At 44.8% G+C, this 22,362-nt stretch overlaps 1 protein-coding gene across 1 annotated transcript; it reads left to right on the top strand.

The window, feature by feature from the left end:
- Positions 1 to 5,580: 5,580 nt before the first annotated feature.
- On the top strand, positions 5,581 to 20,985 carry VSTM5 (V-set and transmembrane domain containing 5). The gene is made up of 5 exons (XM_066619495.1): positions 5,581 to 5,714; positions 7,000 to 7,043; positions 17,611 to 17,940; positions 18,625 to 18,762; positions 20,942 to 20,985. The coding sequence occupies exons 1-5, from the start codon at positions 5,581 to 5,583 to the stop codon at positions 20,983 to 20,985; spliced, it is 690 nt and encodes a 229-aa protein (XP_066475592.1).
- The last annotated feature ends 1,377 nt before the right edge of the window (positions 20,986 to 22,362 follow it).

Below are 22,362 nucleotides of genomic sequence, written 5' to 3'. Positions count from 1 at the left end.
TCTCAAAACACATAGACGAATAGGCCTTGCTGAGGGAGAATCAGCATGGCTTCTATAAGGGTAAGTCTTGCCTCACGAACCTTATAGAATTCTTTGAAAAGGTCAACAGGCATGTGGATGCAGGAGAACCCATGGACATTATATATCTGGACTTTCAGAAGGCGTTCGACACGGTCCCTCACCAAAGGCTATTGAAAAAACTCCACAGTCAGGGAATTAGAGGATAGGTCCTCTCCTGCATTGAGAACTGGTTGAAGACCAGGAAACAGAGAGTGGGTGTCAATGGGCAATTTTTACAATGGAGAGAGGTGAAAAGCGGTGTGCCCCAAGGATCTGTCCTGGGACTGGTGCTTTTCAACCTCTTCATAAATGACCTGGAGACAGGGGTGAGCAGTGAGGTGGCAAAGTTTGCAGATGACACCAAACTTTTCCGAGTGGTGAAGACCAGAAGTGATTGTGAGGAGCTCCAGAAGGATCGCTCCAAACTGGCAGAATGGGCAGCAAAATGGCAGATGTGTTTCAATGTAAGTAAGTGTAAAGTCATGTACATTGGGGCAAAAAATCAAAACTTTAGATATAAGCTGATGGGTTCTGAGCTGTCTGTGACAGATCAGGAGAGAGATCTTGGGGTGGTGGTGGACAGGTCGATGAAAGTGTCGACCGAGTGTGCGGCGGCAGTAAAGAAGGTCAATTCTATGCTTGGGATCATTAGAAAAGGTATTGAGAACAAAACGGCTAATATTATAATGCTGTTGTACAAATCGATGGTAAGGCCACACCTGGACTATTATGTCCAGTTCTGGTCGCCACATCTCAAAAAGGACATAGTGGAATTGGAAAAGGTGCAAAAGAGAGCGACTAAGATGATTACTGGGCTGGGGCACCTTCCTTATGAGGAAAGGCTACGGCGTTTGGGCCTCTTCAGCCTAGAAAAGAGACGCCTGAGGGGGGACATGATTGAGACATACAAAATTATGCAGGGGATGGACAGAGTGGATAGAGAGATGCTCTTTACACTCTCACATAACACCAGAACCAGGGGACATTCACTACAATTGAGTGTTGGGAGAGTTAGGACAGACAAAAAGAAAATATTTCTTTACTCAGCGTGTGGTTGGTCTGTGGAACTCCTTGCTGCAGGATGTGGTGATGTCATCTGACCTGGACACGTTGAAAAGGGGATTGGACAAGTTTCTGGAGGAAAAATCCATTACGGGTTACAAGCCATGATGTGTATGTGTGACCTCCTGATTTTGGAAATGGGTTATGTCAGAATGCCAGATGCAAGGGTGGGCACCAGGATGAGGTCTCTTATTATCTGGTGTGCTCCCAGGGGTGTTTGGTGGCCCGCTGTGAGATACAGGAAGCTGGACTAGATGGGCCTATGGCCTGATCCAGTGGGGCTGTTCTTATGTTCTTATGTACTGGGACAAAGAAACAAAAATTGCTTTTCTCCCATTAAAACACAAAATGAGATCTTGCCATTTGTTGGATCTGTCTGTAGCCCTGATAACAATGTGCAGTTTCTTTGCAGGACAGAGAGAATAAGTAAACAGAAATGTGGTAGTCTTTATATTGGCAAAGTTGGATAGTAATTTAGGTAGTATACTAGGTCCAGAATCAATAAAAGCCAAACCAGGGTGGTATTACCTAGTGGTTGGAGGGCATATAACCTCCCCCCCACCCTGCATAAGTTACATCCCACTTCCAGGTGATAGAAGATCACAGTTTCAATTCAGTTCTTGAACAGTTACATTTTGTATTTTCCAAAACACACAAAAATGCTAGGTAATTGTGTGGCCTAGTAGGGAAAAAAATCCAAAGTAATCATGATGGAATAAAAAAATTAGGAATATACAGATGTGTTTAAAAAGCTACAGTTATTTTGCTGTTACTTTCCAAAATACCCACATGTATTCCTGCTGCCTGAAAGATCCACCTGTTAATTGAGGTGTAGGGCAGAGAGCCAATTAAATATTTTCACATCAATGATTAATTACCCTTTACTGATTTATCAAGTGGCTAATAGACTAAAATAATGCAACAAGATCCCAATAAGGATTGAAGTCATTAATTACAGTAGCTTTTTATTGACTGGTACTTGCCAAACAAAACTAAATATCTCACTCTTGGAGGATATTGAATTAAAATTAAATTTTCTCTTAACTAAATGCAGGACAATAATTTACTGGATGGAAATGTAAGCAGATTCCTAAGCTATGTCATCAGTACTGGGAGCTGCAACTCTATGCATATGTATCAGGGCACAATCTAACTAGGTCTACTCAGTAGTAAGTCCTATTGTGTTCAATGGGACTTACTCCCAGGAAAGTGAGGTTAGGATTGCAGCCTCAGGCAGTGAGTAAACCCTATTGAGCTCAGTGGTACTTATGTCTTTGCAGGCAAGCATAGGAATGTTCTGTAAATGTCTCTTTGGGACTTGAAAGAAGACAAGTACTGCACCACCTATATAAAGGAGGCAATTTTGAGGACCTTCCATGAAAAAGGCCACCCTTGATAACTCCCAGTCAATATCAAGCTTACCATTTTGGGCAAGCTGTGAGAGTGGATAGTGGCGATCCAACTTCAGGTTTTCTGTGATCCTTTCTGCATCTGGTTTAGACCCAGTTTAGGAACTGAAACTGATTCATCTCCCTGGTAGATGACTTTTGCTGGGAGCCCAACAGGGGGAGTGCAACCCTTTGGTTTTCTTGGACCTCTAAGTGGCCTCTGATACTACCACTGACCAGAATACAGAGAACCCTCAATATGACAGGTAGGTATCTGTCATTCAAATGTTAGAAGTCAGAAATCCCACTGGACATGTCCAAGCACATAACAGCCCTGTTGGATCAGGCCAAGGGTCCTTCTAGTCCAGCTTCCTATCTCTCACAGTGGCCCATCAGATGCCTCAGGGACCATGCAAGACAACAAGATACCTGTCTCCTGTTGCCACTCCTTGCATCTGGCATTCAGACTAGGACATATCTGAAACATAGCATTTATTCATGTTTTGGGGACAGTAGTAGAAAAGCAGGATACAAATCTAGACCAATACATTAATGAGGTATACTGTGAGCCTCCATGCAGTGAAAATCACCACCTGCTTATTTTTGCACATCTAGCTGTTGTTAAAGGCAAAAGAGCAGAGCAAACAAGTCCTTTTTTTAATCAGTTGGCAATATTTGTAATGGAGAAAGGGAGGCAATGAAAAATAGGGGATGGAATGGAGCAACAGAAAGCCAAAGATTCCAGGGTACAAGGCCAAGCACATCTTTAGAGCCAAACCAAGGTCTGGATGCAACCCAATAAAAGCATTAAAAACCATACACTTTCAAAACAAAAACCAGTTTATCTGGAGCAGGCAGCTTATGTAATCAGGCAGTACAAATGATTGTCTCCATCAGGCAAATAAACTGCATATGAAACTGCTCATAAAGCCAAAAGAGGTGGCAGGCCTGCTCTTCTGATCAGTTGGCAACCTTAAGTCACCCTATTAAGAGTAAAAGGATAGACAATTAGTCAATGGGCAAGGACTCATCCCAGGAGCAGGGCCCAATTAGAAACATTTTTTGTGGGGACCCATGTTTAGAGCTAAAGTCTGTAGACTCTTAGAGACAGAGAGACAATTTATCATAAACTTTATATCTTGGTAGTAGAATGGAAAGCCATCAAAATATGCTCTTAAAAAGTGGGTGTTAGTTAATGGCCCAAATGGATCTAAGCGCATTTTAACATAAAATTGCATATGAGTAATACTATGAACAAATATGTATATTACCTTGGAAAATACAGGTCCAACCTTTCTATACACCGATTTTTTTATCCACAGATTAGACGCTGCACTGATGGCCACTGTAGATAAGAAGGATCCTGCTGATCCCTGGAGAAGAGGGGGAAAGTTCCTTTACAATCCCTGTTCTAGAAAAACTGCTTTTCTAGGGAGTCAGACTATCAGAACTGCTATTTTGCAGCTTGCTCAAAGTGACCCCCCCTCCCCACTGGTATTCCTGGAGGGCAGGAAACATTATGTTTTTTCAGGTGCTGGGACACCTGTGTAAAGTGGCCCCTTCCCCTTGGCTTCTGAGGCATTAAGGAAGGTGACAGCAAAGTGGAGGAGAAGCCTTCACTTTGCTTTTGCAACCACAAGTGGTTGCTCATTGCTCCCTCATTGCTTATTTTTAATTACATGTTACAGCTGAGGGGGAGCGGCCACTTTACACAGGCATCCTGGAGCCTGAAGAAATGTAGTGTTTTGCCCCCCAGGAATGCCAGTGCCCCTCCCCTTGCCCTGACCTGCTGAACAATGGAATGTGGAAGTGGTTCATCGCCAGCCATGAGCCAGGGCAAAGGGAGGGAGTCACTTTTCTTGTAGTGAGCTGCAAAATAAGAACATAAGAACAGCCCCACTGGATCAGGCCATAGGCCCATCTAGCCCAGCTTCCTGTATCTCACAGCGGCCCACCAAATGCCCCAAGGAGCACACCAGATAACAAGAGACCTGCAAGGCATTCTGGGAATTGTAGTTAAGAACATAAGAACAGCCCCACTGGATCAGGCCACAGGCCCAACTAGTCCAGCTTCCTGTATCTCACAGCGGCCCACCAAATGCCCCAAGGAGCACACCAGATAACAAGAGACCTGCATCCTGGTGCCCTCCCTTGCATCTGGCATTCTGACATAACCCATTTCTAAAATCAGGAGGTAGAATAGCAGATCTAATTGACTGTTGTCATGTTTTGTTTTGACTGCACAGTTTTTGGTATCTGCAGGGAGTCCCAGAACCAAACCCCAGTGGTATACCGACGTCCCACCTGTAGTTACAAAACCACTTGTTTTAGTGACTGTGAAATGATTTAGTAAAAATATTAAATTTTATTTTTAGCATAACACGTGACCCCCCCCCCCAGGTACAAGGCAAAGCTTGGGAGCAAAGCTGGCCTGACTCCACTTTAAAGCAGGCATGTGCGGTGGGTGGGGAGGCAGGGCCTCCCCACTGGTGTCCTTCGAAAAGCATTGCCCTCACGTGAGGTGCTCATGCACTCACAACCCATCCTCAGAGCAGGGAGGGCAGAGAACTAGGCAGGCAGAGTGCATGTTGTGAGCACTTGAACGCCTCCCACTGTGGTGGTGCTTTCTGAAGGACTCCAGTGGGGAGGCACTGCCTCCCTTGCCTCCCCACCCAAGGCACATGCCTGTTTTAAAGATACAAGCAGCACCCCCAGGTTGTAGCCCACTACCCTATGCTTTGCCCTGAACGTTGGGGGTGGGGCCAGCAGGTGGTGGCCTGGCCAGTCCCTGGAGTGCTGCCACGTGCTGCAGAACGGGCTGGATGTCCTACGCGGTTCTACTTCGTTTCTTCTTGGGCTGCCGCCTCCCTGCAGCCACTCCTGCCTTGCTTGGCCAGCAGGGTGTGGGAGCGCTGTTTGGCTGGCTGGCCTCCCACTCACTCACTAGCTGGCTGTGCCCAGGAAGGGAGCTCGGGCTTCCCACCAGCCGCGATCCTCCGCCGCCTGGAAGAGGAGGACCCCGCACGCGCCCTCCAGCAGCGCACCTGCCCGGCTCCAGGTGCGCGGTTAAATGAACGCCCGCAAGCGCCCGCTCCCTTCTCATGCCACCTCTCGGCTCTCTGCAGGGCGGCAGCAGACGACGACAAGGCGCACGGCTGGCCCTCGCGACCCTCTGCCTGGCTGCCGCTGGGCTGCTGCTCCAAGGTAAGCCCCGGGGACTCTGTATGTATCCATAGAGTTGGAAGGGACCTAAAAGGTCATCTAGTCCAACCCCCTGACTGTGGCAGTTAGCCCCTTGGACTTTTTTGTATCCATCCATAGAATCCTAGAGGTGGCAGGGACCTAAAAGGTCATCTAGTTCAACCCCTGCCTTTGGCAGTAAGCCCCTTGGACTTTTTTGTATCCATCCATAGAATCCTGGAGGTGGCAAGTACTTAAAAGGTCATCTAGTCCAACCCCCTGCCTGTAGCAGTTAGCCCCTTGGACCTTTTGTATCCATCCATAGAATCCTAGAGGTGGCAGGGACTTAAAAGGTCATCTAGTCCAACCCCCTGCCTGTGGCAGTAAGTCCCTTGGACTTTTTTTGTATCCATCCATAGAATCTTAGAGGTGGCAGGGACTTAAAAGGTCATCTAGTCCAACCCCCTGCCTGTGGCAGTAAGCTTTTGTATGCATCCATAGAATCTTAGAGGTGGCAGGGACCTAAAAGGTCATCTAGTCCAACCTCCTGCCTATGGCAGTAAGCCCCTTGGACTTTTTTGTATCCAATTCATAGGATCCTTGAGTTGGAAGGGATCTAAAAGATCATCTAGTCCAACATCCTGCCTGTAGTAGGAAACCCTCCTAGAGGTGCATGTTAAGCCTCTGCTTGAAGATCTCCAATGAGGGAGAGTCCACAACCTCCCTTGGCAATCTGTTCCACTGCCAAACTGCCCTGACCATCACAAATTCCTTCCTGATGTCCAACCAGAATTTCTTCTCTTGCAGTTTGTACCTGTTGGATCTAGTTCTATTTTCAGTGGCAGTGGAGAACAAACTGCCTTCCTGCAGTTTGTTCCTGAGAACAAGTTCCTTCCTAAGAACAAATCCCTTCCCACAGTTGGTTGCTCTCCACTCCCGCCTTGTTGAAGACTCCTCTGCCTTTGAATAGCTAGACAACAGGCAGAATTTCAATCAGCTTAGCTTTCCCTGCAATGGTGTGGTAGTGATGGGGCACCTGCAACTGCTGGATTTTTGCCTAGCATATCCTGCTAGACCAGCTCAATGGGGCTGTGTGCTACTTATTACAACAGCACAGCTTCTTTCCAGTTGTGGTCAGCGGAATGCTCTGGGGAAGTTCACAAGCACGGTGTTACACAAAGCCTCCTGTTGTTTGCCTTCCTCAAAATTCAGAGGGATGGTGGTTCTAAATTTGGAGGTTCTATTAAGCTAGTGGCTGATGACCATTGACAGAACTAACCTTCATTAATTTGTCTGATCCCCTTTTCAGCCACCTGAGCCTGTTACTGCATCTTGTGGCAGTGAGTTCCATAAGTATGTTTTGTTTGTTTGTTTGTTGTTGTTGTTTTGCTTGTCCTGTATATCTGCTGCCAGTCATGTTCACTGGCTGGCTCCAAGCTGTAGTGTTATAAGAGGGACAGTGCAATCCTAGGCATGTCTACTCAAAAGTAAGTCCCATTGTGTTCAGAGGAGTTTACTCTCAGGAAAGTGTGGCTAGGATTGCAGCCAGTTCAGACGCTTGACACCATTTGTAATTTTATACACCTCTTTCTTGCTCCCCTTACCAAGTTGCCTTTATTTCCAAAGGGGAAAAAATCTTTCCTGCTTTAGCCTTCTTCCTTGTGTAATGGTGCTGCTGCTCCTTTATCATTTTAGTTGTCCTTCTCTTCACTTTTTCCCAATTTTGTGCTGTCCCCCTTGAGATAGGGCAACAAGAACTAAATACAGTATTTCAAATGAAGCCACAACATCTGGCTGGAAGAGGCTGTAGTTCTGTAGCAGAGGGCACACTCTCCCTGCAGAAGATCTCAGGACCAATTCCTAGCATCACTAAGCTTTTGTTGGCATTCTTCAGTCTCGGAAGACTGTGGTATTGCGCTCTAAATGGTGATTCTGGAACAGAGTGTCCTCTCCAGTGCGCGAAGCCTGGGTAAAGTAGGTATGGAGGATAGGCTGTTACCCATGCAGCAAATCCCCCCTCTCCACGTCGCTGAAATGGTCCAATGGAAAGGCAGAAGCCAATATTGTTGGTTCCAGCGGCGTCGCAGGAGTTACCAGAACGTGACTGTGTTCAGCCATGAACTGCCTCACGGGCTCCAGCTCCGGATTTTGCATCAAGGTTGAATCCTGAAGCCTTTTCCATAACTGGATGTAGCCACAAGGCAGTGGAGGTTTGGGATCAGAGTTTTCCTTCTCTCAGATGAGCTGCCTTCCCAGGCAAAGGAGTCCCATCTACCCGGTGGCTGTTTAGTTGCCTCTTATGAAAAGTACAGCCAAACTGAGGGCCTATTCTTATTCCCCAGACCCCAGGGGAAAGCAGGGAAACCCATCACTAAGCAGGGCTGGGAAAATCTTCTGTCCAGGAAAACCTGGAGAGCTGCTGCCGATTATATAGAGGGCAAGATGATCCAATAGCCTTATTCAGCTTCCTGTGTGTTTCTGTGTACCACCAATCTATAAGAAAAGGCATTATGATGCTGGCTGTTTTTATTTTCATCATCATCATCATCAACTGGCCCACCTCACCCCAGCAGTGTCTTTTCTCGTGGCTGTCTGCTGGTTTTCTTTTGCATCTTTTTAGACTGTGAGCCCTTTTGGGACAGGGAGCCATTAGTTATTTGATTTTTCTCTGTAAACCGCTTTGTAAACTTTAGTTGAAAAGCGGTATATAAATACTGTTAATCATCATCATCATCATCATTATCATCATCATCATCATCATCAAATAGTTCTTAAAGAGTGTCAGGAACCCAGCCAGGAAAGAAAAGTGGCAATCTTTTCCTAATCTTTCCTTGCTCCATCTTCACTCCACTTTTTTTGCCTTCCAGGCACTTTTTTACTGTCTTGTGTAGGTGAGTGTTTGATGAACTTTGTTAAACTGGACAAGAGCATACAGAGCAGCTTGTAAGTGGTGTGTGCCCCCCCCCCCGCTAGAATATTTAGGCTTGTTGTGAAAAAGAATCCTGCCTGGCACCTATCCTAAACACCAATCTTGTTTCTTGGAACAAGTCTTTGAGCCTCTGGAGTACAACATTGCCTGAGTGCTCTTCCATGTTCTTGAATAGTGTGGTTTCTTGGGGCTAGAATATGCTTGTGTTCTTCACTTGCTGACTACACCATCCAGTAGAAACTTAAGTGTATGAATGAGCCATTGTTATGGATCGAAAATGGCAGGTAGAGTATTTCTGCTGCCTTGTACACAAAGTTATTTCAAAGGGGTCTGTTTATACATTCATTAAAGGAAATGAGCACAAGAAAAACTAGATCTGACAAGCATCTTATCCTCCACAGTTCCCACTATGGCTGACCAACTGCATACGGGAAACCCACAGTTGTGACTCTTTCTTTTCCCAGAGCATAATTAATCTGTGGAACTCCTTGCCACAGGACATGATGATGGCACCTGGACTAGATATGCAGAGGACCCCCAGACTCCTGCCACCTGGCAGCGAGACCATCAATGCAATGTGACAAGTAGGAAGTGGTAGGAAGCTCGGCTTGGTGGGCAGAGCTCCAGCATGCACTTTTCACTCTTTTCTGAGCCTCTTATTGGTGTTTGTTGCAATGCATCTGGCCTCCCAATCCAGAAGTAACTGGTGATGACATTATTGCCAGTTATGTCTGGTGATACTTCCAATAGGTGGACCATCGGAGTGGTATACAGCAGGGGACAAATGTTGAGAAACACTTGTCTAATCCCTTTTTTGAAGCCATCTACAAATGTTGAGAAACACTGGCCTAATCCTTTTTGAAGCCATCTAAATGCCAAACTAGACAATAGGCATATTGCATAATTGGGGCCTGTGCATCTTTAAAATATGTTTTAAATGTGTAATTAGTCGCTGTGTAGGGCCCCAGTGATGATGAATGTTATGGGAAAGAGGTAGGCTTTAACTCTTTGCCCTTGCCATGGTCTTGATCCAGATTAGGGCCTGGTGGCTGGTATTTGACCTGGAAGGAAAACCGCCCACTTGTGCCAAGCAGTTTTGGCACTAAACTTGAATTCCAGTTTCATATCTTGGCTTTTTAAAAAATTCCTGTGATTTGGACAACATGACAAATCCCAGAGTGTGCAAAATCATCAACTGGAGTAGAAAAATTCCTGGCCCCCATACACGATGGGGGATGCCACGTTCATCATCATCATCATCATCCTTCTTTTGTTTGATGTTGTAATGGAACTGAACCAGACAAATTTCCCAGGAAATGCAAATGCAAACCAAACAGATTAATAACAGATTCATGCATGGTGAACTTTAACTCTCATGTGGTGTTGCACTGTGTGTGTCTGAATTTGCAGTTCAGCATGCATACTATGTGGGAGAAGGAGATTCCATTCGTTTTCTGTAAGAGCGATGGCATACTCCTGTAATGTCCATTTGTGCTTTGGGCAGGGCATTCCCTCAGCACTGGTACATGCAAGGGCTCCTGCTGCCTTTAACAAGCAATGTGAGAGGTGTGTACTATTTGCTTTCTAGGCAGAAACTAGTCTGTTTGGATTGGGCAGGTTCAGGAAATGTAGGATAGTTGAACAACTGTAAATCTGCATGGAAAAAATGGAAATTTATCTTCCAAGAAGCAAAGTAGATCCTGGCAAGGGAGACAAAAGGCCAAGTACACAGGCAATATTCTGCCCAATTTCTCAGTAAGAAATAATACAATTAAATAATATTATTGGGTTACTTGTACTTGTGTCCTGGCTATTCGGCAGTGATTCTCTGCCCCTTTGTTTTTATTTTATTGAAAAGATTTTTTTATCCTGCTTCATTGCCACAGGATTCAAGGTGGCTTCCAACAGTATAAAATTTAAAAGAAACCATAAAAAAACAAAATTTTAAAAAATGTAACACAGCATTAAAAAAAACAAAGGGAGAGCAATAACCAAGCGCAATGAAACATTTTAAATGTGCCAGTAAAAGGCCAAAGAAAAGAAATAGATGCCCTCACCATAATACTTTTGGCTGCAAGCCCAGTGACAGGAGGTGCTCATGATGGGTATGTGTGTGTATGACACCACTGCCAGCCAAAATTTTTTAAATCTTGGTATTTCAAATAATGCCATCATGTTATATATCATTTGATGCGTAGTTTCATGCAGAATGCAATGAAACACACCGAGTTGAAATATCTCGATTCTATCAAACATGACAGCCAGAAAACCAGCAGGGACAGAGCAATGGTGCATCACCACACCCACTGCCTGGGGCACTGCCCTGCCCACTGCATGGGAGGAGGTCCATTATGGGGGTGATACTCTGGCCTCCTGCACCGGGCGATGCAAACCCTTGTGACGTCACTGTGCAAGCCTGCTTTTCCTCTATCTCAGGGGTCTCCAAACCCGGGCCCGGGGGCCAGATGTGGCCCACGGCCAGCCTCTTCTTCCCTGAAAACCTCTGGCCCACTTGGCCAAACATGACTGGAACTATGCTCTGGTTGAGTCTGGAGGGTGTTCAAGGGCCAGAGAGGTTGAATGAATGATCCCATTCATTCATTTATTCACTTATCTAAGTTCCATCTCTAATTTATTTAAATAAATTTTATATTTAAATTTTTTTTTCTGGCCCTCAACACCGTGCCAGATATTTGATGTGGCCCTCTGGCCAAAAAGTTTGGAGACCCCTGCTCTATCTGGTCAACTCTTAACTCATCACGGGTGACTAGGCAAGGAACTGTTTAGAGGTCATCTGTGAGGGGCAATTGATGTTGTCATCTAAACACGTGATGACTGTGGAAAAGGCCTCCATTAAATGTGAATTATTCTTATTATAAATATTTTGATACTACTTTCCAACAATTCACAACGTGGTTAAATGAATGATAAGAGGATTCCGTATCCTAAAAGTTCGTAATCTCGAAAACAGATGCAAAAGAGGCACTGGTATGGTGCCATAGGCAAAGATGCTCTATTGAGGGCTAACATAATTGCTCTCCTCCACTACATTTGGGGGCCATTACTTAAAAGGTACCTCTTAGCCCTGCTAGTGAAGGTTCAGTTCTGCATTAAGCCCTATAAGAACATAAGAACAGCCCCACTGGATCAGACCATAGGCCCATCTAGTCCAGCTTCCTGTATCTCACAGCGGCCCACCAAATGCCCCAGGGAGCACACCAGATAACAAGAGACCTGCATCCTGGTGCCCTCCCTTGCATCTGGCATTCTGACTTAGCCCATTTCTAAAATCAGGAGGTTGCGCATACAAATCATGGCTTGTAGCCCGTAATGGATTTTTCCTCCAGAAACCTGTCCAATCCCCTTTTAAAGGCGCCTAGACTAGATGCCAGCACCACATCCTGTGGCAAGGAGTTCCACAGACCAACCACACGCTGAATAAAGAAATATTTTCTTTTGTCTGTCCTAACCCGCCCAACACTCAATTTTAGTGGATGTCCCCTTGTTCTGCTGTTATGTGAGAGTGTAAAGAGCATCTCCCTATCCACTCTGTCCATCCCCTGCATAATTTTGTATGTCTCAATTATGTCCCCCCTCAGGCGTCTCTTTTCAAGGCTGAAGAGGCCCAAACGCCGTAGCCTTTCCTCATAAGGAAAGTGCCCCAGCCCCGTAATCATCTTAGTCGCTCTCTTTTGCACCTTTTCCATTTCCGCTATGTCTTTTTTGAGATGTGGCGACCAGAACTGGACACAATACTCCAGGTGTGGCCTTACCATAGATTTGTACAACGGCATTATAATATTAGCCGTTTTGTTCTCAATACCCTTCCTAATGATCCCAAGCATAGAATTGGCCTTCTTCACTGCCGCCGCACATTGGGTCGACACTGTCATCGACCTGTCCACCACCACCCCAAGATCTCTCTCCTGATCTGTCACAGACAGCTCAGAACCCATCAGCCTATATCTAAAGTTTTGATTTTTTGCCCCAATGTGCATGACTTTACACTTACTGACACTGAAGCGCATCTGCCATTTTGCTGCCCATTCTGCCAGTCTGGAGAGATCTTTCTGGAGCTCCTCACAATCACTTCTGGTCTTCACCACTCGGAAAAGTTTGGTGTCGTCTGCAAACTCAGCCACCTCACTGCTCAACCCTGTCTCCAGGTCATTTATGAAGAGGTTGAAAAGCACAGGACAGATCCTTGGGGCACACCGCTTTTCACCTTTCTCCATTGTGAAAATTGCCCATTGACACCCTACTCCTTTTTTGTCAATGTATGTTGAAAGCCAGTCCCCCAACACATGCACCCAATGCTTTGTGAAGAAGTTCCAAGTCTCCTTCGAAGAGAGTATTCTTTCCCTTTAAGACTAGTTCCTGACTGAACTTTTATTTACCATTTTTGTTGTGGAAAAGTGAACTGGTCAAAGTTAATTACAGAGACAAATAAAGCAAATCTAAGTGGCTCTTTTGCTGCCAGTGGACTGCACTTGGGAGAAGAGAGAGATGACATCTGATGCTGCTGTGTCTGCAAATGGGTTGTAAATTATAGCTATAAAATGCAAATCAATAATTTCTAGCAGGAGCAACCAAAACAAACAAATGCACAGAGCTATGTTGGTCCATCAGAACATAAGAAGAGCCCCACTGGATCAGGCCAAAGCCCCATCTAGTCCAGCTTCCTGTATCTCACAGTGGCCCCAGATGCCTCAGGGAGCACGCAAGACAACAAGAGACCTGGAACCTGGTCCTTGCATCTGGCATTCTGAGGTAGCCTGCTTCTAAAACCAGAAGTTTGCACATACCCGTCAAGGCTTGTAACCCATGATGGACTTTTCTTCTAGAAATCTATCCAATGCCCTTTTAAAGTCATCTAGGCCAGATGCCATCACCACGTCCTGTGGCAAGGAGTTCCACAGGATAATTGCACACTGGGCAAAGAAATATTTTCTTTTGTCTGTTCTAACTCGCCCCACACTCAGTTTTAGTGGATGTTCCCCTAGTTTTTTTTTGGGGGGGGGAACCCCGGAAAAGTGACAGTGGCACAATATATTGGAACCAACACACTAGTCCTAAGCAGTGAGCATGCTTCTTAGTTTACTTGTACTCTTGTTTAGGTTGGCTGTCAGGCAAAAAAAAAAGTGTTGGGGTGGAGTCTTTTACCTCCAGACAGTAGCTACCTCTGTTACCAAATTTGGCTTCTCTTGTCTTTGTATTTAGTATACCATCAAATTACTCTCCAGTATTGCTAATATAGCAACTAATTGGTTTTCCTTGATGTGCTATTTGATTTCCAAAGGATTCTTGGGTTCTGATTGGTGCTTGAGAAAAATCATAACAACTGCTGCTGTTTATATTTTCCAAGGGAGAGCAGGGCAGCCATTGCTCCATCATGTTCTTCATGCATTAGGTATGGTCTAACCCAGGGGTGCCAAAAATAAGGCCCGGGGGCTGGATGTGGCCCGCGGAAGCTTTTTATCTGGCTCTCAGGCTCTTATCTGCTAAGCAGTGCTAAGGAGTTACTGCTGAAAGAGCAGCCCACATGAAAATGGGGCTCTCCCATAAATTGAAATATGATCAAGATTTGCATATTTTATCTTATGTCATTTGCAGCTAATGAGTTCCTAAGTGAGAAAAAGTGCTCTTTTGTTATGACCAGTTTAATGACATCACTTCCTGCCTAATGACATCACTTCCGGCCCTCAGCAGACATCATGTATGCTATTCGGCCCTCTGTATGAAATGGGTTTGACACCCCTGGTCTAACCTCTTCCAGGGTGACCTTGGGCCAATCACTGTCAGCCTCACCTACCTCACAGGGCTGTTGTGAGAACAAAAGGTGGAAACTATGGACCACCCTGAGCTCTTTGGAGGAAGGACAGTACTTAAAAATGTGAAAAATAAATAAAATAACACTACCTCCATTCCATTTCAAGACTGTGGCAAACTAGAGCTTGTTGGTATACATCTTTTCCTCTCCCATGTTGCATCATATGTTTGTACTCAACATCCAGCCTCAAAGATTTTTGGTGTGAACTCTCTCTTTTACTGCCTTTTGTACCTGGAGCTGCCTCCCAGAAAGCTTCTGTGCTGCCATTTCTCTTCCTTCCTTCAAAATCTACCTTCTTGGAGAATCATTTGGGACAACCTTCTTAGGGCCCAATCCTATCCAACTTTCCAGCACTGCAATGCAGCCCTGAGGTTAGGGAACAAATGTTCCCATACCTTGAGGAGGCCTCTGTGACTGCCTCCCCACCACAGGATGCAACGCATGCCCCATTGGCACAGCAGCACCAGCACTGGAAAATTGGATAGGATTGGGCCCTTAGTCTTCAGTTTGTACCATATGTAAGTCTAAGCATGTATAACTGAAGTTAATACATATTCTTCCTCTGCCTTCATTTCCCTCCCAAAATTTCTTCTGTGTTGAAATTTAAATTGTAAGGTCCTCAGGTAAGGGCAGGACTCTGTATAAATGGAGGGTGGAGCAACCTAGGTCACATGCAATACTCTTCAATTGCACATTATGGGGGAAGATCCTGGCATATACGAACTAGGATATTCTTGAGAGCAAGACCCAGTGATTGAACAATGAGAAGCATCTTAATGAAGTCACAAGCCTTAGTTCTCCACACATAATTTTGAGCCAGCATTTCTCAACACTTGTCCCCCACCGTACCACTTCACACATTCCACCTACTGGAAGTACCACCAGAATAACTGGTGATAATGTCATTGCCGGTTACTTCCAGATTGGGAGGCCTGTTGCAATGTGACAGACATCAGTAAGAGGTTTGCATTGCTGGTCTTGCTGCGGGGCAGCAAGGTGTGGGAGTCCTGTGAGTGCCACCAGCCACCACCTCAAGTACCTCTGGTGGTACAAGTACCACTGGTTTAGAAACATTGTCTTAAGCCAGATCATGACCTCCTTCTAAGAACAGTAGCAGAGGTGAGTCATCACAAAAGTTTGGGGAAGGCAGGCCCTTGAGCTGAACCCTGAAGAACCCCAACCCCAACAGCTATTACTAAACATTTTAACAAAGAATAGGGACCAAATAGCAGCAATACTTTTATTTTAAAAGTTCCATAGCACTGTATGAATACATTGACAACTAAGGGCTCAAACATTTGTCAGACATTTAGGCTGCAATCCTAACCTCACTTTCCTGGGAGTATGTCCCACTGAACACAATAGGACATACTTCTGAGTAGACCTAGTTAGACTTGTGCCCTTGGTGTACCATCTTAGGGCTGTTAAATTGATCCTAATGAAACTATTATGCTGCTGATGGATTATTTTTCCTAATGATCCAACATGATGCCTATCCTCTCTTTTTGTCTTTCTGTCGTTCATCTATTTCTGTGCTTGATATCATTGATTTACTTTTTATAGCAATGATTTATGACCCATTTTCTGACAACCCGGCTTCAAAAACAAGCTTTCTTGCCTCATCCCATGTGCAATACAGATCTGTTGGTAGCAAAATAGCTGCTTAGATTTATAGGACTACTTTTTCATCTCTATAATTAACTTTTGAGATATTATGTTTCCCTGCCAGTGGTAAATTGGCGCCAGTGGGACCTTTCTTCCAGGGCAAATGGCAGTTGAATCAGGACCATAGTAGGGAGAGAGGGTTAACCCACTGCCACACTATATTCCTAACCCATGGGGGGGGGAGCTTCTATTTAAAGGCTAAAAAAAGAAGTTTTCATCAGTTTATGTGCATAAAATAGCTCCCCAACAACTCTCCAGGAGAAAAGATGTCTCTTTGGCAAAGAATGAAAGATTCAGAGCCAGTTCACACAACAGAAGCTGCACAGGGACTGCAACTGGGAAAAAAATTTGTATTGTAGTCCCCAGCCTACACCTTGCTGGCTCTGTCAACCTCCAAGCATGTACAAGATTTGTCATTCAGCATGTGTTGGGAAGTAAAGGAAAAACAGCAATAGTTTCTCAGGGCATGTTAAAAGTCTAAACTGACACATAGAATGTGCACACAACACACATCTTGAGCTGGGGAGCATGTAAAAGCTTTGTCAGGCCATAGGCCGCTGGATCAGGCCATAGGCCCATCTAATCCAGCTTCTTGTATCTCACAGTGGCCCACCAAATGCTCAGGGAGCACACAAGACAACAAGAGACCCGCATCCCGGTGCCATCCCTTGCATCTGGCATTCTGAGGTAACCTAAAATCAGGTGGTTGCACATACACATCATGGCTTGTAACCTGTGATGGATGTTTCCTCCAGAAATTAGTCCAATCTCCTTTTAAAGGCATCTAGGTCAGATCCCATCACCACATCCTATGGCAAGGAGTTCCACAAACTAACTACATTCTGAGTAAAGAAATATTTTCTTTTGTCAGTTCTAACTGTCCCTTGAATTTGGAAAAAATCCAAAAGTTAGGGGTGTATCTGGTGTGGTAGGGAGGCCTGGCATGGTAGGGAGGCTTGGCGTGCTATGGTTTATGAGGTCACAATGAGTCAGACACAACTTAACGACTGAACAACAACTCTCCCAAATCTCAATTTTAGCGAATGTCCCCCTGTACCACCTCACCAGTACCAAAATTCACTAGCTACCAAAAGCAGTTCTAAACTTCTTTTAGAAAACCCCATTTCTTGCCAGGCAGTTTCAAAATTTTGCACCTTCTGTCCAAGCTGAAGCAGCCTCTTTCCTTCCCTCTTTACTCCTCAGGTCAAAATCCATACCAGCTCACAGCTCCCACCCAGTATGGTGCAGAGCTGAACTATCCATGAGGCCAGCTAAGTGTGGAGGAGAGGGGAGCGGTGGGCTGTTGGTGGAGCTGAGGCTGGTGTGTCACTTGTTAAGGGAGGTGACATTTGGCACATGACCTCTGATGCCACAATGTCTTGGGCCGACCTGGGATGCTGGATGTGACTTTGCATAGCCAGCATCTAACCTGAAGGTCAGCTTATGTCCCACAGAAAGACCCTGCTCACAAACACCACTTGTCTCTGATTTTCCAGCCAAAGGAGAAGTCCCCTTGCTCATCTCGCAGCCCAGCATCAATGCCACCGTCACACAGAATGTTCTGCTGTCGATTGCACACACCTGCAAGGAGGCCCCCGTCATCCAGTGGAAGCGAACGTCAGCCTGGGGCACAGCCAAAATTGCAGAGTGGCAGCCGGGAAGTTACACCAACATATCCAGCAGTCACGTGGACAGAGTGAATGTTTATGACAATGGATCTCTCCGCCTTCTGAGTGTGGATACGAGAGACTCTGGCTATTACCTGGTCACGGTGACGGGAGAGTCTGGAATCTCCATCTATGGCACCATCCTACTGAATGTTTCCGGTATGGGCTACAAGGCGGCCGTGTTTTGTGCCCTGGAAGCAACACAGCCCCTCCTTGTTCTGTTTGCTGGCTCATCAGAGGCTTGGTGTGTGGTAGTGTTTCAAGTATTGGATTAAGCCTGGGCAGTTGAGTCTGAAACTCATGCTATATACTGTGTATGCCATGCTGAGCTCCTTGGAGGGATTTAAAAATATTAAAGAGGTAGCTGGATGGACTATGTGGTTACTAGAAAGTGCAGAATATCTGAGTTTGTGGCTAGGGCAGTGTCTATCTGCTGTGCAGTGGCATAGCTAAAGGCCAGATTGGGGTGTGTGTGTGTGTGTGTGTGTGTGTGTGTGTGTGTGTGTGTGTGTGTGTGTGTGTGTTGCCTGGTGAGATTTTGGGAAGCTTGCCCACCAACAGGCAGAGGTAGCTTTAACCTGGTGGTAAGCCAGGCCTGGTCTATACATGCAGCAGAATAAGATGAAGCAGTTGAGTAGACTGCACTTCAGGTGAGGAATGCCATTTTTTAAAAATGCTCACCTACAATAAAAATACATGCATGTAAGGGAAAAAAAAACTAGCAGTGGGGAGACAGTGTCTTAAAGAAAGAAGATCAAGTGGAATTCAGTGTGACTTGTCAACCTCTTTAACTGTTGCTGCATCCCTGCTCAAACTTCACTGTGTTGCGTCTCTCCTTCGCAGAGATTCTCTATGAAGATCTGCACTTCGTGGCCGTCTTCTTTGCCTTTCTTGTGGCTGTGTCTGCTGTTCTGGTCTGCCTCATGTGGCTGTGCAATAAATTCGCGCACCTGCTTCAGAAAGAGAGGCACCAGCTCAAAGGTAACTAGAACAAAGCAAATAAATAAATAAATAAATTTCATATGCCCTAATTGTCCCTATTCACCAGGAAAAGTTTAAGCTATCTCTGGTAAATTACTCTCTATAGTCCCTATTTTTATTTTTATTATTATTTTTGCCTTTGGGGGATGTTAAATTGTTAAGTGTGAGCTGTTGTCCTGCTGCAAGGTTCAACTCAAAGGCTTGACTATCTTCAAGTTTTTATGATGACTCGTCTTAGCTACTGTTGCAGTAGGTCTTGATGGTTTGGCTAAAATTGGAGGAAATTGGGGTGTGGGGGCATTGAGGCTTGTGTTTTCATTGTCTTCTACCTATCCCACCCCATAATTCAAGGACTGGGCCCTGATCTCACAGATGTCCTTGTTGGCCATAGGCATGGCTCTTTCTCTGCAATGTACAGAAGAGCATTGGGTATGTTCTAGGTCCACCCATTTATACTGCTGTGGTGAGGTCTGTGCAGAGCGAGGTGCAGAACCACTATTTTTGCACCCAGTTCTGATTGGTAGACTTGTGGGTGGATGGGTGGGTGGGGCTCTAGATCCCACCAGCTTGAAGTGTATCTAGGGTTAGTCAACTTCATGGGTGGATAGTCCCTAATCCTCTTCACAATCTCTGCAGAATTCAGGAATACCTTGGCAAGGCAAATCCACATGGCAAGGATTCCCTGAAAGTAGAAAGCCTGATTACTCCAAAATCATGAGTGGCAATTACTCAGGCTAGTCCCTTTTCAGTCTGTTAAATCACTCTTCTCTTCCCCACCCCATCTTCCTTCCTCTTCACCTTGGTTGCAAACTGTGTATCTCTTGACCTTTCAAGATTTTTTTCAGTGGTTCAAAACTTACGAGAATTGGAAGACTTAGACAAACACCGTAGTCTATTTGTAACTTATGGCAGCAGTTGTGAGTGTGTACTGTGAAGAAGAGTGCCTTTGTTCTCTCAACACTTATCAAACCAGCAATCCTGCCAAACCTCTTTCCTCAGAAAACCCAGATTACATGGAAGTGACACTTATTGTGCAGTTCATTCCGTGTGGGCATGTGAAAAGCCCCCTCTCTCCATGACACAAGGCAGATCCATTATTGAAATCAAAGGTAGTTAGAAAAGTAGCTTCTGCCATGGCATGTAGGTGGTTGAACAAAAGGAATCCCACTGAACATGCCCAAACTACAGAGCGTACTAGAAGTCCCTCATTGGATCTTGGCCAATGTCTGGGTGAAAGTTCCAGAGGCCCCAAGTGTCATACAATTCTGACACGTATGCGAGAAGAGCCCAAGAATTAAAGAATCTTCTCTCTCCGACTAGCTCAGAAAACAGTGATGTTTCTAATTTGTATTATCCTATTGTGTAAAAAACACACACTCCTATATTCAGAAATCTAGCATGTTATATGGATTAGCCCTGAAACCCCCTTTAAAGTTTAGATTTTTTTAAGTGAAGAGAATTTTTGTGTTTGGAAGATGGTTCAGTCATGTGCAAAGCCCTTCACTCACAAACTGAAGTGGTACATTCCAGAGATGGCATTACCACTACAAGACAAAACCATGCCCAACAGCGGGCTGGTTAGCTTGAAACAAGATGTGAAATACCACCTCTGCCTGTCTTCCCACCAACAGCACATTCTATACAGGTACTGTCTTCTGTTTTACTGCAAGATTCAGCCACTTTCTAGCTCTAAATACTTATGAGATTTTATCCCAGCTACCGCCACTGATTCCAGGACTGATCCTTCCCCTTTAACAATTAAGGTGTTAATAATACTCTGACATTGCAGCCAATGTCAGGAAAAGGTGGCTGGATTAACAGACAAGTAACAGCATACAAACAGAGTTGTGTGTGTATTCTACAATTCTGAAAGGCAGAGCACAAGTACAAGCCTGGGGTGGGGAAATTTAGCATGCCAAAGAGTTTTATGCTTCTAGACCTTAAGGTAGCAAAAAGGGGCTTGAATTACTACTTGGAGGAAAAAAAATTGTTGACAAATTTGGAACAGGGCAGCATGCCTAGCTCTGTTTAGGAGAAAGTATGCAACTTTGATTCTCAGTGGCTTTTGTACTATAATCCAAAGTCTTTTCCTATTGACTCTGGCTATGTTTTTCCTTTGGTATGTCTCCTCTCCAGTTGATCTGTTTTTAAATCCACAGTGATGTTCTTTCATTTACAGTAAGCACCACTGAAGAGACTGAGCTGCAAATGATGGGGTGTTAGCCAAGAACTATTTAATATACAAAAGCCAATGTTCTACCTCAAGAGAAAACTATGGTGAAAAGGGTATCAGGATCTTGGACTGCAAAACTGATTTTTTGTAAGTTTCTTTGCTTGTATGAGTCAGTACTATTATTTACAATGGACATGGGCCAAAGGGAGATGATGCGTCAGTGGTATAGCCTACTTGTTTTAAAGACACCTTTGATGATCACATTCATGTGTTTGAGGATTCAGTGCGCACCCATGTTTGCATCCAAGTCTTGAACATGTGGAGATGGCAGAGATTCCTGGATTTTAAGAAGCTGCAACTGTTAATTTACCAAATAAACATTTTTAAAATAACCTTAAGATGCAGTGGCTGACTGGCTGTGGCAAGCATAACTTACCAGCATTGAACTTATTGACAAATGAGTGGCTTATCTGAAGAAAATTATCATTTTGCAACAATGCCGTAGTTCTGGTTGAATGTGACTTATCCAGGCCATTTAATGAGCTTCATGGCTGAATAGGGATTTTGATCAGTATTTTCCATATCGAAATGAAACATTCTAGCCCCAATTTGCTTTGATCTTGCTTAGATGCAATTTTCCAAGTATATATGTTTTCAGAATGACAAACACAAACCTGTCTTGAAACTGTTAAAACTCTGTCCTACTGCAGTTGTTCTAAAAGGTTTAGCAGTATATCACTGTTTCAGGAGTAAAACAATAAATGAAATTTTGTCAGATCTGACAATCCATATGAATAAGTATTTTTCATTCTTTAGAACCATCCTGTACCACTAAAGATCTGCTGATTTTTGGAACCCTAGCATCACATGCAACCCTATCAGTTACTTTTGTTTCAAAAACACTTGCCCTTACACATGCATGAGACTGATTAGAACCTGCAGGTGGGATTCAAGAAGCTTGTACAGTTTTCTACTTTTTTTTGAAGCTGAGAGTCCCTATATACTTTGACACTCAGAATAAGCCTGTTCAGCAGTACCACAGCTAGGGTCCTATAGGTGTCCTGAACAATTAAAATTCAAACTGGCAATTCACAACAGGCCCATGCCTGGCAAGGTGCCACCTGTCTGCTGCTGCGGCTGTGTCTTCCAGCTACCTGATTAACTAGAGGCGACTAAACAGCCACTGGGTAGATGGAACTTGTTAGCCTGGGAAGGCAGCTCATCTGAGAGAAGGAAAACTCTGATTCCAAACCTCCACTGCCTTGTGGCTGCATCCAGTTATGGAAAAGGCTTCAGGAGTCAACCTCGAGGCAAAATCCGGAGCCGGAGTCCCTGAGGCAGTTCATGGCTGAACACAGTCACGTTCTGGCAACTCCTGCGACTCCGCTGGAACCAACCGTATTGGCTTCTGCCTTTCCATTGGACCA

The sequence above is a fragment of the Tiliqua scincoides genome, chromosome 3 (genome assembly GCF_035046505.1).
Source record: "Tiliqua scincoides isolate rTilSci1 chromosome 3, rTilSci1.hap2, whole genome shotgun sequence".
Taxonomy (NCBI): domain Eukaryota; kingdom Metazoa; phylum Chordata; class Lepidosauria; order Squamata; family Scincidae; genus Tiliqua; species Tiliqua scincoides.
The sequence above is the reverse complement of the archived record's forward strand: the minus strand, read 5'-3'. Positions and strand labels throughout refer to the sequence as shown.

Bases quoted from the DNA above. Each gene is read 5' to 3' on its own strand.
- VSTM5 (XM_066619495.1), top strand. From the start codon at position 5,581: ATGAACGCCCGCAAGCGCCCGCTCCCTTCTCATGCCACCTCTCGGCTC. The intron at 5,715-6,999 runs GTAAGCCCCGGG...TCCCCTTTTCAG, and splicing joins CGCTGGGCTGCTGCTCCAAG to CCACCTGAGCCTGTTACTGC. The intron at 7,044-17,610 runs GTATGTTTTGTT...CTGATTTTCCAG, and splicing joins TGTGGCAGTGAGTTCCATAA to CCAAAGGAGAAGTCCCCTTG.